Raw genomic sequence first — 17,718 nt, 5'->3', positions numbered from 1 at the left:
TTTTTCTCTCTCCTTCCTTCCATCTCTGTCATTGTCTCTGTCTCTCCCCATCTCTGTCTCTGTGTTTTTCTCTCCTCTTCCCCTTCTTTTTTCTCTCCTTCTCTTCTTCTGTCTCTGTCAGTGCCTCTGTCTCTCCCTGCCTCTTTCTCTCCCATCCCCACCCACATTTCCTAAGAAACAATTCAATTTACTTCTCTGTTGTACTGTAGGAAGAGATCTCCAAATCTGGAGGCAGCAATCCTGAGTTGGGGGCCATTTACCTACCACCTACATGAAGAATTCGACTCGGTCCTATTTAAAGGGAACTTATTCAGCTTTAGACTTTGTCTCAAAAGCTGTAGGGAGCTATTTCAGGCTCCTAAGTTAGGGGAACAACAAAGAGAGCTTGTCCTCAGGAAGTTTATCCTGGTGACAAGGGAAACAAAGGGGAAAATACATGAATGAGAGAGGAAGCATTTGTTCAGCACATGCTATGGGCCAAGAACTGTGCTAAGCTCTGGTTAGAAGCAGGTCAGGCCCTACCCTCACATGGAAGGCTTTGTCTGCAAGTCAGATGGTCAGGCCCCAGGAGGGCCCTCCAGGGGCCTAGGCAAAGGGGACCACACCGCTGACACAATGAAAACAGGAGGGGTGGGCTGCCCGTGTTGGAAGGAGGAAGGTCCCAGCCAAGAAAATGGCCCTCCTGTTGCCCAGGGAGCCAGGGAGAGGCCTCCAGCATGGTGGGAAGATTTTCTAAGGAGGATTTAGAATCCTAGAGCCATAGCCAGAGGTGGAGGGGATCCTAGAGGACCCCAGCCCAATTCCTTCATTTTCAGAGGGGAAACTGAGGCTCAAGAAAGAAAGTGACATGTCCAAGATCACACAGGTAGTAGCAGAGTCAGGATTCTTGATGTCAAAGTCAAAAGCATGAAAAAATGGAAGAAAATGTAAAGTATTTCATCAGAGAAGTAACTGACCTGCAGAGGCAATTTAAGAATTATTGGACTACCTGAAAACCATGCTTAATAAAAGAACCTGGGCATCAAATGTCAAGAAATCATAAAGGAAAACTGCCCTGATATCTTAGATCCACAAGGTAAAATAGAAATGGAAAGAATCCACCAATCACCTCCTGAAAGAGATTCCAAAATGAAAACTTTCAGTAATATTACAGTCAAATTCTAGCCTTCCCAAGTTAAGGAAGAAATATTGCAAGCAGCCAGAAACAAACAATTCAAATATCACAGAGCCACAGTCAGGATCACACAAGATGTAGTGGTTTTCACATTAAAGGAGCGAAGGGTTTGCAATATAATATTCTGGAAGACAAAGGAACTCGGATTACAACCAAAAATAACCTACCTAGCAAGACTGAGTATAATCCTTCAGGGGGAAAATTGACATTTAATGCAATAGAAGTCTTTCAAGCATTCCTGATGAAAAGACCAGACCTGAATAGAAAATTTGACATTCAAACACAAGACTAAAGATAAAGGTAAAAAGGTAAATATAAAAGAATAATCATAAGGGACTCAAAAGAATTAAACCATTTACATTCCTATATGGGAAGATGATCTATGTAACTCCTAAGTACTTTACCATTTTAGTATAGTTAGGAGGAGTCTATATAGAAAAAGAGTAGGGGTATGAGGAGATTACGTTGAAATGATCGTCAAATAAAAGGCAAGACGAGAAAGGGGGATGCACTAGGAGCAGAAGGAAGGGAGAAATAGAATCGGGGCAAATTTTCTCACATAAAAGAGATGCCCAAGAAAGATCTTGTACAGTGGAGAGGAAAATGGAGGAGAGGGTGACAGGCAATGCTTAAATCTCACTCTCATCAGAATTGGTTCAAAGAGAGAAGAATAGATAGATAGATAGATAGATAGATAGATAGATAGATAGATAGATAGATAGATAGATAGCTAGATAGATAGATAGATAGATAGATAGATAGATAGATAGATAGATAGATAGATGATAGATAGATAGATAGATAGATAGATAGATAGATAGATAGATAGATAGATAGATAGATAGATAGATAGATAGATAAATGGGTGGATGGGTGGATGGGCGAAAAGACAAATGGATAGACGGATAGACAAACAGACAGACAGACAGATAGACAGACAGAGAGATGATAGATAGATTCACAAACTCAGTTGGACATAGAAATCTATCTTATCCAATAGGAAAATAGGAGGGGAAAGAAACATAAAGGAGGAAGGAATGATAAAAGGGAGGCAGCGGTCAGAATTACAACAGATTTTTGAGGAGGGACTGGATAAAAAGAGAGGAGAAGAAAGAGAAGAAAATGGAATGGAGGAAAATGCAGTTAGTAATAATAGCTGGGGATGGGAGTGGGATGAGCTCCCCCATAAAATGGAAGCAGAGAGCAGTAATGGACCAGAAACCCAAATCCAAGTCCATGTTGTTTAGAAGAGACACACTTGAAACAGAAATACACACCCAGAGTTAAAATAAGAGGCTGGAGCAGAACCTAGTGCACTTCAGCTGAAGTAAGAAAGGCGGAGATAGCAATCATGATCTCAGATAAAGCAAAAGCAAAAAAATAAAAAACCTAATTAAAACAGATAACCAGGTAAGCTTCATTTTGTAAAAGGTACCATAGACAATGAAGTAATATAAAAAAATATACGAGTTTCTCTAACAAAGGCTTCATTTCTCATATAAAAAACTGAGTTGTATTTCTAAAAACAAGAGCCATTCCCAACTGATAAATGGTCAAAGGATATGAACAGGCAATTTTCAGAAGAAATCAAAGCTATTTTTAGTCATATAAAAGAGCTCTAAACCACCATTGATTAGAGAAATAAAAATTAAAACAACTCTGAGGAGGTACCATCTCACACCTATCAGAAATGACAAATGCTGGAGGGGATGGGGGAAAATTGATACACTAAAGCACTGTTGGTACAGTTGTATACTGATCCAACCAGTCTGGAGAACAATTTGGAACCATGCCCAAAGGACAATAAATCTGTGCATACCTTTTGCGTCGGAAATGCCGTGACTCGCTCTGTGTCTCAAAGAGATCAAAGGAAAAGGACTTGTATGCACAAAGATATTTTAGCAGCTTTTTCTGTGGTGGCAAAGAATTGGAACTTGAGAGATTGCCCAGCCTTTGGGGAATGGCTGACCAGGTTGTGATGGAACACCATTGTGCTACAAGAAATGACAGTGAGGGAGCTTGCAGAAAAAACGTGGCAAGACCTCTATGAACGGATGCAAAGTGAAGTGACAAGAACCGGGAGATCATTGTGCCCACTAATAGCAATGCTACCATGATGATCAATCGTGAAAGACTTGCCTGCTCTGATCAATACAATGATCCAAGAGAATTTCAAAGGACTCATGATGAAAAAATGTTCTCCACCACCAGAGACAGAACTGATAGATTCTCAGCGCAAACTGAAATATAATTTTCTCACTTTCTTTGTTTTTCTGACTTTTTTGCAATATGGTTGATTCAGAAATGTGTTTTGCATGACTTCACATGTTGCTAGCCTTCTCGGGGGGCGGGGGATGGGAGGGGGAGAACTGAGAAGTATTCGTGTTATGTAGAGAATCAAAAAGAAAATGCCAGGATAATGAATCTGGTTCAGCCACCCCTCTCCAACAGTCTCGCTTATTTGGAATTTATTACTAGGTGAGTGGACCAAGTGTATCTTCATCCCCGCTTTACACATGAGGAAGGCTTGAGGCCGGGAGCGAGGCAGCTGCTCACAGAAGTCACACAGAGGGTGGCTGGCAGAGCCCCCACATGGCGGCTGCACCCTGCTGGGGCCGACCACCAGCGTGAATCTCGGATAACTGCCTTTTAACTGTTTACCTTACCTCCTGTTTCCCAGTGGACAGATGGGAATGCAGTTGGCAATCCTGATGAGACCTTACCTGAGGATGCTTTTACCTCCTTTTCTTTTGCAGGTTCCCAAGCCAATGGTGCTTTCCATTTCCCCAATTTGTACATTATTCCCTGGCTACAAGTCAGTGATTTTGAGGGCCTCCCCCCTCCACTCTCACACAGAGCTGCCCTTGGGTTAGGTCACCATGTGACCATGGGTAGTACTGCAGCAGTCTGAGCCTGCCCTCACTAGAACTGCCAACAGCCCCCACTGGCCTGTTCTTCCTGACAATCCGCCTCCTCCTCAAACCTCACTCCTCCCCTAATGGCACTCTCCTGGTTCTCCTCTGATCCTTCACTGTGCCTTCTCTTTGACATCCCCATATGTGAAGGGCCCCTAAAGACTCTGTCTCTGACCTGCTTCTCCCCTCTCTCCATGTATCCTCTCTGCTCACACTCAGATAACATCCACATCTCCATCTCTGCCCTGACCCCTCATCCAGGTTTCAGACCTCCAACTCCCAACTGCCCACTGCTCATCTCTTCCTACATGTACCCCCAGTGAATGCTCTGAAGGCAGCCCTGAGGGCGAGGGCCAGTCAACCTCTCTGTCCATTCTCCAGATGGAGCCACGAGGTCCTTGTGGCAGTCCAGCACCTGTGATTTTGCAGGTCTCTTCCCATACAAGTCCTTGACATGAGGGCTCCTTTATGGAAGACACTGAAAAGGGGAATCACTTTGGCCTGTTGTAGAGTTGCCTGAGATTCAGAAAGATTCAGGGATTTGCCCAGGGGTCACCCTACCCCCAGTCCAGTACACTGTCTTCATGCCAGACACTTCTCTGAACGTCAGATCAGATCCTACCCTCCTTTTACAGAGGAAGAAACCAAGACCGAGAGAAATCATGTGATTTGACCTAGGATCACCAAGGCATCAAGTGCCAGAGCTGAAACCCAAATCCAGTTGTCCCCACCCCCCAACCTGTACTGCCTCCTAAATCAGAGGCCAATGGCTAATTTGGCTACTCTGACCAATCCAATGACCCAAGACAACCCCAAAGGATTCAGGATGAAAAATACTCTCTACCTCCAGAGAGAGAACTGAGGAACTCTGCATGCAGAAATATCAATTTCTCACTTTATTTTCCTTGCTTTTTTGGTAATATGGCTAACATGGAAATGTTTTACATTATTTTACATGTATAATTGATATCCTATTGCTTGCCTCCCCCGTAAGCTGGGGAGGGTTAGGAGAAAGAGAGAGGATTTGGAATTCAAAATTAAACAGGACAAGAATGGTAAAAATAAATAAATAATACTTTAAGACAATTGATGGCTAGCTCCTAATTGTTGGAACCCCAGATGTAACTATTGACAATCACATGGCCCTCTTTTAATGCAGATGCCAAATGAAGCAATAGAAATTCCAAGAGCCAGCTTATTCAGAGATGGGGAAATCCACTGAGACACCCTGATTAGAGATGTCTTGAAAAACCATCCCACCACCAACAGCATCCATTCACCTTCGAATGGTCCTCATGCAAGCAGGACCTGTGTTCACCGAGAATTCCCTGATTCTATTGGTCCATTCTCTCATATTTTAAATAATCATTAAAATTATTTTGACAAACATGGTGCCCATTTCATTGACATTCTTACCTCCTCAAAGAAACAGGGGAAGTTTCGGAGGAAAAATTTCCAATTTATGTGAGTGTTGAGATGAAGTCTTAATTTCTTCAGCACATACGTGTATTGAGAGTCTTTGAGCTTAAGGCATAAATCTTTTATGACCTGTGCAAAATCTGACGCTTTGATTATGCCCGTATCTTCTTTATCATATGCAGCAAATGCCTGGCAAAGAAAAAAGGATGCAGACCTGTCAGAGGCAGGCACAGATTTCAGAAATATTTCTCAACGTTGTTTCTAAGGGAGGACCGAGATGTGTAAAAATACACTGTAAAGTTAATCTGATGTCAGGATTTTTTAGAAATATTCATTTACTTATAAAAATAGCTCTCCTTAATTGATAAATGGTCGATGGATATGAACAGGTAGTTTTCAGAGGAAGAAATTAAAGCTATCTACAGTCATATGAAAAAATGCTCTAAATCACTATTGATTAGAGAAATGCAAATCAAACAACTCTGAGATACCACATCACACCCATCAGATTGGCTAACATGACAAAACAGAAAGATGATAAATGTTGGAGAAGATGTGAGAGAGCTGGAACACTAATTCATTGTAGGTGAAGCTGTGAGCTGATCCAACCACTCTGGAGAGTAATTTAGAACCATTCCCAAAGGCTAGAAAAATATGCATACTCTTTGACCCAGCAATATCACTTCTAGGACTGTATCCCAAAGAGATCATAAAAATGGGAAAGGGTCCCACACGTACAAAAATGTTTACAGCAGCTCTCTTTGTGGTGGCCAAGAATTGGAAATCAAGGGAATGCCCATCAGTTGGAGAACGGCTGAACAAGCTGTGGTATATGAATGTAATATAATACTAATGTGCTATAAGAAATGATGGACAGGCAGACTTCAGAAAAACCTGGAAAGATTTATATGATCTGATGCTGAGTGAAAGGAGCAGAGCCAGGAGAACATTCTACATAGTAATAGCCAGAGTGTGCGAGGACTGTTTGTCATAGGTTAAGTAGCAATACAAGGACCTAAAACATTCTGAAAGGACTCTTGAGGGAGAATGTCATCCACATCCAGAGAAAGAACTATGGAACTGGAATGCACAATGAAGCAGACTATTTCCTCTTGTGTTATGCTTTGTTTGGATTTGTTTTCTCTCATGGTTTCTCCCATTAGTTTTAATTCTTCTATGCAACATGCCTAATGTGAAAATGTGTTTAATAAGAATGTATGTGTAGAACCGTTATAAGATTGCAAGCCATCTTGGGGAAGGAGGGGAAAGGAAAGGGGAGAAAATTTAAGACTTATGGAAGTGATTGTTGAAAACTGAAAACAAACAAATAAATTAATTAAATTTTAAAAAATAAAAATAGCTCACAATTCTATAGTCCCAGAGTTTACAGAAGAGGAAGGTGACTTCACCAAGGTCACTTAGCCAGTGATTGTCAGAGAGGGGAGTTCAAACTTTGTGCCAAGTCTGGTGCTCTCTCCATTATGCCAGGCCTCCCAGCACACCCCAAATTGGAAGTCCCCAGAAATCGAAGTTCAGCAAAGGTTAACCAAGGTATATCTCTTTACTCCAGAGAAGGACAGCAGGTGTACTATCAAGCAACTTTCAAAATACTGGACCCATCTTGCCAAAAATCTTCTTTTTTATCAGCCTTCATGAAAACTCACACAGGGAGTGTGGTGTGCAGCAAACTACGAGCTAGACTCAAGAGGCAAGAGCCTGAGTTCCACTTCTAACACTGCCACAGGACTGTGGGTCAATGCTGACTTAGTTTCCCCGCTTGCAAAGTAGGAGTAATAAGACCATGCTCTATGAGGTGCCTGGGAGCTCCTCAGAAGCAAGGAACAGGCAAGGGTATTAACTGTCTTCAGTTAGAAGGCGAGTAAGTAAGCTGCGGGAACAGGGAAATCCAGTGAATTTCTTAAACACCTAAAAGAATTATGTCAAAACACAAGGGCTCTGGGATTCCTTTTTTCTTCTAGGTCAGGGATTCTTAACCTTTTTTGCATCATGGACCTTCACTGGTAAAGCCTCTGGGTCCCTTCTCAGAATCATGCTTTTAAATCCATAAAAAAGATTACAAATTAATTCTATTGAAATATAGCTACCAAAGTATGTTTAATAATCCAGCTCCTGGGCTCTGAGGGAAGAGTAGCTACTCTGGGTAATGGCTGAGGGAGCAGCATGGAGAGGGGGAAGGGGAAAGTCAGAGGCTGGCACTGGAGATGCCCTCAGGGAGGCAGCCTGGACATGAGATGCCCTTCTTGGGAAAGATGTACAGAGCCCCTTCCAGGTCTAAGAGACTAGTTACCTTGAGTAGTGTCTTCATACCAGTCAATGCCTTCAGTGATGCCCTGATACCAGTCAGTGCCTTGCACTGGCCACACAGGAAGCAAGACCCACCTTGAGCTTGCACCCAGATGGGTTGACCAACTCCAGAATTGCCTGGGACCCGATACCTTCAGAAATCTCAGGCTCAAGACTACCAGGTGCCTAAATTTGGACAGGCCATGGTAGACAAGTCCTTTACCTCTCTCAGGCTTGTTTTCTCTGCAGGGCCTGGGCCAGGCCAAGTTGAATGCTGGCCCTCTAAAAGTATCTCTCTGCAGAAAGAAATGGCAGTTAAGCTGCCCTGAGGATGTAGAATCCTAGTGAAGGGAAGCTTCCAATGCAGCCAGAGAATGGCCGCCCGGGACTTCCTCTTTGTACTCAGCCCTTCTGAGCACAGACAGGAGCATGAAAAGGGGCCCTAGAAAGCTGCCATGTTCTCCCATGGATGAAAGCTGTCCATCATGATGGGATCCTGGATCTAGAGCCAGCAAGGGATTTCTTTGTCTTCCAAATCAGCATCCTCTTTTCAAACCAACAATCACTTCTACCGTGTGTCAGGCTTGGTGCTGAATTCGAGGGACAGAAAAAGAGGCAGATACAATGTCAGTCCTAAGGGGACTTGGAGAAACCTTCCCCGATCCAATAGAAGAAGGTGAGATTTGAGCTGAGACTTGAAGGAAGACAAGGAAGGCAGTAGGTGGAGCATTCCAGGCATGGAGGACAGCCAGAGGAAATGTTCAGAGGTGGGAGATGAAGAATCTTGTTCATGGAACAGCAAGGAGGACAGCGTCACTGGATCAAAGAGTCTGTGGTGGGGAGGGAAGTGAAGAAGACTTGGAAAATTGGAAGGGTCCAGGTTAGGAAGGGTTATGAACACCAAACAGAGGACTTTAAATCTGACCTGGAGGAAGGCAATAGGGAGGCCACTGGGGTTTATTGGGGACAGAAGTGATAGGGTCAGACCTGTGCTTTAGAAAGATCACTTTGAGTTTTTACACAAACAAAAACCAATTCTGCCAAAATTAGAAAGAGAGCAGGAAACTGAAGAATAATTTTTACAGCAAGTTTCTTTGATAAAAGCCTCATTTCTCAAATATATAAGGGACTGAGTCAAATTTATAAAAACAAGAGTCATTCTCTAATTGACAAATGGTCAAAGGATATGAACAGCCAGTTTTTAGATGAAGTCAAAGCAGTCTACAGTCATATGAAAAAAATACCCAAAGTCACTACTGACTAAAGAAATGCACATTAAAACAACTCTGAGGTACCACTTTACACATCTATCAGACTGGTTAATATGACAGAAAAAGAAAATGATAATGTTGCAGGGTGTGTGGAGAAGAAGAAATACTAATGCACTATTGGTGGAGTTGTGAACTGATCCAAACATTCAGAGAGCAATTTGGAATTATGCCCACAGGGCTATAAAACTGCTCATTCCCTTTGATCCAGAAATACCACTACTAGGCCTGTATCCCAAAGAAATCAAAGAAAAAGAGAAAGGGATCGACATGTACAAAAATATTTTTTAACAGCCCTTTTTGTGGTGGCCAAGAATTGGAATTGACAGGATGCACATCATTTGAGGAATGGTACATGATGTGATAGCATACTACTGCGCTATAACAAATGACAAGCAAGCTTCCTTTCCAGGAAACCCTGTAAAGACTTATATGAACTGATGCAAAGTGAGCAGAACCAGAAGAACACTGTGTGAGGTGAGAACAATATTGTACAACGCATTCTATGATCCTGAGGGTGGAGACAAGATGGTGGAGTAGAAGGACACCTCTAGAAGCTCTCCTCCCACAGCACATAAAATACCTTAAAAAATGACTCTAAATAAATTCTAGAGCAGCAGAAGCCACAAAACAACAGAGTGAAAGAGATTTCCAGTCCAAGGCAGCCTGGAAGGCCAACCAGAAAGGTCTGTTGCACCAGGAGCAGAGCAGAGTGCAGCCTGGCCTTGGCCGCATCACGGCAAGGACAGGACTGGAGCATGAGTCAAGACGCCACTGGCAGCAGCTGCAGGTCCCAGATTCCTCAACTCACAAATGCCAAAGACAGCTTCAAAGGTCAGTGAAAAAACTTTCATCTGGGTGAGAAGGAAATGCAGCAGTCTAGTCTCAGTCCCAGGCAGGAGCAGTTTCCATTGTTGGAGTTCTGGCCTAAAGACCCTGGGGAAATTGAGCAGCTGATCTGCATCTCAGCCCTGAGTGGCGGACCTAGGGTGAGGAGGAGCACTAGTTGATGGAGCTGGAGGAGGCTTTGGAGAGGGAATTCTACTCTCAGAAAAGAGTGCTTATAGTTGCTCCCAGATCAGAACACAGGTCAGGAGAGAAGTAAACTCCTCTCCCTTGATTGTGCCACCTTGGAGGAATTGCAAACTTACAAGTCCCCAGAGTATACCCTCCTCTTGACAAAGAACTCAAAAGTCAAGTAACTGGCTGGGAAAATGCCCAAAAAAGGGAAGAAGAATAAGACAATAAAAAGTTACTTTCTTGGTGAGTAGGTATTTTCTTCCATTCTTTTGGACAGGGAAGAGCAATGCACACCATCAGAGGAAGACCTAAAAGTCAAGGCTTCTGTATCCCAAACATCCAAAATAAATATTCAATGGTCTCAGGCCATGGAAGAGCTCAAAAGGATTTTGAAAATCAAGTAAGAGGGGTGGAAGAAAAATTGGGAAGAGAAATGAGAGCAATGCAAGAAAATCATGAAAAGTGGGTCAATACCTTGCTAAAGGAGACCCAAAAGAATGCTGAAGAAATTAACACCTTTAAAAATAGACTAACTCAAATGGCAAAAGAGGTCCAAAAAACCAATGAGAAGAAGAAGGCTTTAAAAAGTAGAATTAACCAAATGGAAAAGGAGGTTCAAAAGCTCACTGAAGAAAATAGTTCTTTAAAAATTCGAATGGAGCAGATGGAAACTAATGACTTTATGAGAAACCAAGAAATTACAAAACAAAACCAAAAGAATGAAAAAATTAAGACAATATGAAATATCTCATTGGAAAAACAACTGACCTAGAAAACGGATTCAGGAGAGATAATTTAAAAATTATGGGACTACCTGAAAGACATGATAAAAAAAAAAGAGCCTAGACATCATCTTTCATGAAATTATCAATGAAAACTGCTCTGATATTCTAGAACTAGAAGGCAAAATAAATATTGAAAGAATTCACCAATCACCCCCTGAAAGAGATCAGAAAAATTCCTAGGAATATTGTGGCCAAATTTCAGAGTTCCCAGGTGAAGGAGAAAATATTGCAAGCAGCCAGAAAGAAACAATTCAAGTATTGTGAAAATACAATCAGGATAACACAGGATCTGGCAGCTTCTACATTAAGGTATCGAGGGGTTTGTAATATGATATTCCAAAAGTCAAAGGAACTAGGATTAAAACCAAGAATCACCTATCCAGTAAAACTGAGTATTCAAGGGAAAAAATGATCATTCAACGAAATATCAGCTGTGACTTAGCTCTTCTGATCAATCTAATGACCCAAGACAGTTCCAAAGGACCAATGATGAAAAGTGTTATCCACCTCCAGACAGAAAGAACCCTGGTCTCTAAATGCAGACTGAAGCAGATTTTTTTCACTTATTTAAATTTTCTTGTTTTTCTCTTTTTGTTTTTTGTTTTTTTTGCAAATCTATATAGAAATAAGTTTTGCATGATTTCATATATAATGGATAACATGCTTATTACCTAATGGGTGAGAAAAGGTCAGGAAGGAGGGAGAGAACTCAAAATTTTTTTAAAAAATGAATGTTAAAATGAGGTATAATCTTTTTTATTAAAGAATTTTTTAATTACTTTGAGATCTAAGTGGAGGATGGCTTGAGGAAACTAGGCCCAGAGAAGGAAAGTGACCATTTGCTCAAGGTCATACAGTAAAGCAGCAAAGCCAGAGACAGTACCAAGATCTTTTGACTCCAGGTTCTGTGATCTTTGGTTTTTGGAGAGACCAGAGAGGCAATAAATGGAATTGGATTTGGGATCCAATCAGGAATTAGACCAGGAGGAACAGGCAGAAGCATCTGGGCCCCCAGTGGCACCAGATCCTGTGAATCCCAGTGGGAGTGGGGATGCTGTGGGGCCACCTCCATCCAACACCATTGGGCATTTTCACCAAGGGATGGGATGTACTAAGAGTCAAAGTATCAGACTGACCAGGAATTCCTAGGACTCATCAAAATTGACCAGGTGAAAACCCTGAGCTCTTTGCATCTTCTTCCTGCTTGGTGCAGATTGTTTCAGTTCTGCCCTCCATCTCCCAGGGGCTCCCCAGATCTGCCCCTGGCCTCAGTCATGGCTGCCAGTTGCAGCCCCAGCAGAGAAAAGGCACCAGAGCCTCTTGTGGCCCAGAGAGAGGGAGGGCATTCCTGCCTCTGGCTCTCCTTCTGGGAAGGAGGGTGAGGGAAGTGCCCTCAACTGGAGCCCCATCCCCCTCACTAGGTCTGAGCCTCAATATCCTAACTTGTAAAATGACAGTAACAACTGCCTTTAGAAGGTGCTGCACGTTCATCATCTCACTGGATCTTCACAACAGCTCTGAGGGGTAAGTGCTGCTGTCACACCCATTTTAAGGAAGCAAGACTGAGACTACTAAAGACTGAAGTGGTCACAGGGCTAATAAGCATCTGAGGCAGGATTCAAACCCAGATCTTTGTAACGCCACAAAATTCAATACCCCATCCACTGCACCATGATTCTTTTCATTTAAAAAAATGAGGGATCATCCATGCTTATCTCCATCACCAAAGTGTTTCTGTCAGTCCTGCGTATACTTCCCAGCCTTGAGACACTGGGCATTCTACTGCTCCTTTCTGGAGTCCATTTTCTCCCCTGTCAAATGGGTACAATCTCCCTTTGCTCACCTACCTCACCAAGGAAGCAGCATTAGAAGCCACGGAGTGCCATGGATATGGGGATGGTGCCCAGGAGGAGCAGGGTGAGAGCTGGAGAGAGTGGGGTCACGGGGAGAGCCAGGGCAATGCCCTGGGAAACCCAGAAGCACTATTGGAAGTGGTGAGAAGGGCAGGGGCAGTACCTTGACGAAAGTACCGTAGTTGGCTAAGACTACTTCCTTCATCTTCTTCAGGACCTGGTCAGGAGGCAGGGTGGAAAAGACTACTGTCTGGCTCTCTTCCTTCTCCTTGGGGTGAGTCTTGGTCGGTTTTAAGTTATCAAAAGCTTTCAGGAATTCATGATAGCAGATGATATTGTCATTATAGGAGATCCCCCAGCTAAAGTGAGAAACACACAAAGAAGGGGTTTACTCAGTCAACACAAGCCTCTATTCACTAGACAACAGTTGTTGAGAGCTGGAGGGACATCTCCTCCAGGAAGCCCTCCTGCAAGATGGCGGTCAGCTATGAGCTTTCCAGACTCTTATCTCCCCACTCATTTCATTGGTAATTCATTTAGAGACTTAGACCATTCACACACACACACACACACACACACACACACACACACACACACACACACACACACACCCTACTCTTTTACCTAAAACTATGAGACATTTTGCCTGGAACAAGTGTTTTGCACCTGAGTTCTGTGAACTCAGTTTTTCAAACCTACTTTGGTAAATGTAACTCTGTCATTGGTTTCCTTTGTCCTGCTCTGCCTCTTCAAATGTGGTTCTGGGGAGGCTCAACTCAAAGCTTCCCCAGACCATCTGCTCCAGGGCACCATGATCTCCATTCTAGAAGAGGTTCCAGTCCCAGCTCCATCCCAACTGAGATCAGTGACTCAGAGGACAATGTCCCTATTTGATAGATGGGGAAACTAAGGCCCATAGGAGAGGAGGGGTCTGCCCAGTCTCCCACAGGTTAGGGACTGAGGCCAGATCCTCTAACTCTTAAGCCAACATCCTTTCCACCAGACTATCCAGTCTTCCCTAGCTGTGTAGCGTTGGGCAAGTCCTACACCACTCCTCTATGCCTCATTTCCTCCTCTGTAAACTGAGACAACATTGGTTCTCTTGGAATCCCAGGGTTTATGGCAGCCCTGTGATGGGGCTGTCTGGGCCGGGCAAGTGAGGAAGGGGGATGGATGGGGCTGAAAACAGGGAGGTAACACTGCAGTTAGAAGGGTGGAGTTAGGAGAGATCTTTGACACTTACTGTATAACCACAGGGAGGTCACTTTAGCACAGGGGCAGATCCTAAGTGTGGAATAAACACTTTATCATTCTTTTCATCCAATTACAGATGAAGAAACAGAAGAAACAGACAGCCAGAGAGAGACCTAAGTGACTTGTCCAAGGAGCTGGGAGCGTGAAGGGAGATGACGCACAGGGTGTGTTTTGCCAACCTTGACATCTCCCTCGATTCCAGCATCTGCTGCTGTGACTGACTGGCTTTGCGTAGCTGTTTTTCCTCCACCATGAGCCTTCCTCCCATCCCTTGCAACCAAGTGCTGAGCCCTACATACAGGCAGCACTAAATAAATGAGGCTGCCACTATACTGAATTAGGCTCATGGCAGCATCTGAACTCAGAGTCAGGGGCCCAGTTAGAAAGATTGGTTCTCCTTCTGACTAAGTGCTTGACTTGGGCCAAGCTTGGAATCCTCTAGGCTACAGTTTCTTTCTGTTAGAGAGGTAATGTGGCATGGTAAGAAGAGAACTGGCCTGGAAGTTGAGAAGACCTGGGTTCAAGTCTTACCTCTGACTTACACTGACTGGGTGACCCTGGGCAAGTCTCTAAGGGCCCGCAGTATCAAATTCAGAATAGGTCTGCACTGGTGGAGGGATAGCCTTCACTGGGAGTTACCAACACCAGTAAAATCATAAACCCAGTTCAATAAAGAAATGAAAAACAAAATGAAGGGATGAGAAGGGAAGGAGAGGAAAGACAGAGGGGGAAAGAAGAAAGGAAAAACAAAGAGAGGGAAGAGAAAAGAGGACAGAGAGAGGAGGAAGAGAGGAGAGACAGAGAGAGAAGGAAGAGAGGAGAGGAGAGAGAAGGAGAAAGAAACGGGATGAGAAGAGAGGATAGAAAGGGCAGAGAAGAGAGGAGAGGGAAGAGAGGAAGGGAGAAGGAAGGAGAAAAAGAGAGGGCAGAGAAGAGGAGAGAAGAATGAGAAAAAAGGAGAGGAGAAAAGAAGAGAGAGGAAAAACCAAGAGAATGAAGACAGACAGAGAGAGGGAAGAAAAAAGAGGACAGACAGAGAGAAGGGAAAGAAAGGAGAGGAGAAGAAAGGAGATGAGAGGAGAGAGAGGAAAGAGAGGAGAAAAAGAGAGGGAAGAGAAGAGAGGAAAGGAGAGACAGAGAGATGGAAGAGAAGAAAGGAGAGACAGAAGCGAAGAGGGAAGACAGGAAAAGAGAGAAGAAAGACAGAGAGGTGGAAGAGAGGAGAGGAGGGGAGGAGAGGAGAGAAAAGAGAAAATTATAGGATTGACTTAGAGAACCTTAAGGTCTCTAGTGACTCCCAAGTTCTCAGGATAATTCTCTAGTGGTGTGACTTGTATGGATTGGAGAAACAATAAACTAAGGATGCCCTCATAAGGAACTATTTCGCTAGTCCAGGAGAGAGGTAATGAGAGACTGAACTAGACCAGGGGCTGCTGGGACAAGGAAGGGACAGATTTAAGAGACACCTTGAAGGAAGATTGAATTGGCAAAGCTTAGTGACTGGTGAGAAGCCAAGTTAAAGTTCTTTTAAAAAGCTTTTCTTGCAGGCTTGAAACTGACGTTGCCAAACTTTGCTCTCAAAACCCTGGCAGAAAAAATACTCAAAAATATATTTTTACAACCAGAAGCTCGGCGGTTTAGAAGTTTCTCAAAAAAATAAAATAAAAAACTCGTTTGGTTGTGTGTCTAAATATAGAGAGAGGGAAATATGTGTGTCCATGCATAAATGTACTGTCATTTCTCCCCCAATTCTCTGAGAAGCCAGGTCCCATTTCAGGCCTAAATCTGTCATTTATCATATTTACAGCTAAAAGGGACCGTAGGGAGCCCACAGTCAGAGAGGTCAGAGCTGGAAGAGACCTTGGAAACCCAACTGATGAGAAACCTGGAGCCTGGGGAAGCTGAACAGCTTACTCATCAAGATTACCCACGAAGTAGATTGGCAGGATTCAAAACCTTGTCCTTTGACCCTGGATCCATGGTTTTTTCTTCCATCATACTACCTACCTTTCAGAGACTGAATTAGAAAGATTTTGTAGTAAGTCCTTTGAAGGCAGGCACTGTGTTCTGGTCCCTTTGTCTTCCCATTGCTTAGCCACAGTAGCCACTTAGAAAAGACTTGGTGGATGGATGAATGAATGAATGTGCACGCCTAAGCCTGTTCTCATTAGAGGTGAGTGAATTTGGAACAAGAACAGTTTCTATCCTGGTGCTGCCACCTCCTGGATGTCTGACCTTGGGCAAGTCTATTTCCCTCTCTGAGACTCAGTTCTCTCCTCTGCTCAATGGGAACAATCCTACCGATACAACTAACCTCTGGAGGAGTATTTGGACAATCAAAATGAGATAATAAACTTGGCATGATGTAACCTCCTACATGGGATATCATGCTGGATAGACAACATGATACAATGGAAATGTGGACTTTGGAGTCGGAGGAGATGGGTTCAATTTTTGACTCTGCTCTGGCTCACTAGCTGTGTGACCTTGGCAAGTCACTTCACCCCCTGGGCCTCAGTTTCCTCTTCTGTAAGATGAGGGAATTGGACTAGATGACCTCTGAGGTCCCTTCTAACCCTAGACTTAGAATTCTAGGATTTCCTAAGAATCATAATTTCAACAACATGGTAAAGACAGCCGACTGTGAAAGACTTAGGACCAACACAATGACCAACAATACTTACTAAGGACACTGGATGAAACTTGCTCTTCCGCTCCAGAGAGAGCTGGCTGAGGCGTCTCTCGAGACTCAGCCTCTTCTTTTTTGGCGCGTTCCCAAAGCCCAGATTCTATCATGCAGTCCCCAGCATGAGAGGCTTGAACAGCTTCCTCTCGCCTCCAGGGGAAAAGCACAAGCTCCTTTTTTAACATTTAAATCCCCTAGCCATCACCTCCAGTTGTTTCCAGCTGCTCCAGCCTTTCCAGGTTAATGGTAAATTGCTCACTCTCTCACTGTTATGTTGCAGTCACACTAAACCACTTTCTGATCTCCAGGTACAATATTCCATCTCCCATCTCCAGGCTTTTGCACAAATGTTTGCCGGACCTGGAATGCTCTCCCTCCTTACCTCTTCCACTTGTCACCCCCGGGTCCCCTACAAAAAGCTAGATTCAAGTGCCACCTCCTAGAAGAGGCCTCCTCTGATTACCAGGACACAGGTTCCAAACCTAACCTGGCTGTTGACAACAGCTGAGACCTTGATCTTTACTGCTCTCCCCCCCCCCCCATCCAATTTCTCACAAGTCTTGATTCTGCCTCCACAACTCATATCCCCATCTATCTACATGGTCATCACCACCACCACCACTCCATTTCTGGACTTCTTCATGCTCACTTGAACTAATGACTTATTTGAATAATAGATTACTTGGCTCCCAGTCTTTCACCTAATCCATCCGCCACATAGCTACTAAAGTGAGATTGAAAAGTACAGGACTCTCTGTGTTATAGAATCTGCTTCCCAGGGATGTTGTAAGGATTAAATTAGATAACATTTGTGAGAAAAAAAGTGCTTAGCATAGTGTCTGGCATACAGTAGGCATTATATTAATGCTTATTCCCTCTTCTTCTTTCCTACTCCACTATTCAATAAACCTCAGTGGCTCCCAAGTGCCACTAGGATAAAATACAAAGTCCTCTGCCTGATATTTAAAGGCCTGTCATCTACTTGACATTTGAACCTTATTGTGCTTTCCCCCAAATCAGATCTCCATCTCCCATCTCTG

At 43.5% G+C, this 17,718-nt stretch overlaps 1 protein-coding gene across 6 annotated transcripts in view; it reads right to left on the bottom strand.

The window, feature by feature from the left end:
- EFCAB6 (EF-hand calcium binding domain 6) overlaps window positions 1-17,718 on the bottom strand; it is a 229,218-nt gene that overhangs the window by 25,841 nt on the left and 185,659 nt on the right. For all 6 annotated transcript variants that reach the window (XM_072596357.1, XM_072596355.1, XM_072596354.1 and 3 more), the window contains 2 exons: window positions 12,902-13,097; window positions 5,506-5,697 (listed from right to left, as the gene is read on the bottom strand). In XM_072596357.1, coding sequence (XP_072452458.1) covers window positions 5,506-5,697; window positions 12,902-13,097 — 388 coding nt within the window. The remainder of the gene's footprint in view (window positions 1-5,505; window positions 5,698-12,901; window positions 13,098-17,718) is intronic.

The sequence above is a fragment of the Notamacropus eugenii genome, chromosome 3 (genome assembly GCF_028372415.1).
Source record: "Notamacropus eugenii isolate mMacEug1 chromosome 3, mMacEug1.pri_v2, whole genome shotgun sequence".
Taxonomy (NCBI): domain Eukaryota; kingdom Metazoa; phylum Chordata; class Mammalia; order Diprotodontia; family Macropodidae; genus Notamacropus; species Notamacropus eugenii.
The sequence above is the reverse complement of the archived record's forward strand: the minus strand, read 5'-3'. Positions and strand labels throughout refer to the sequence as shown.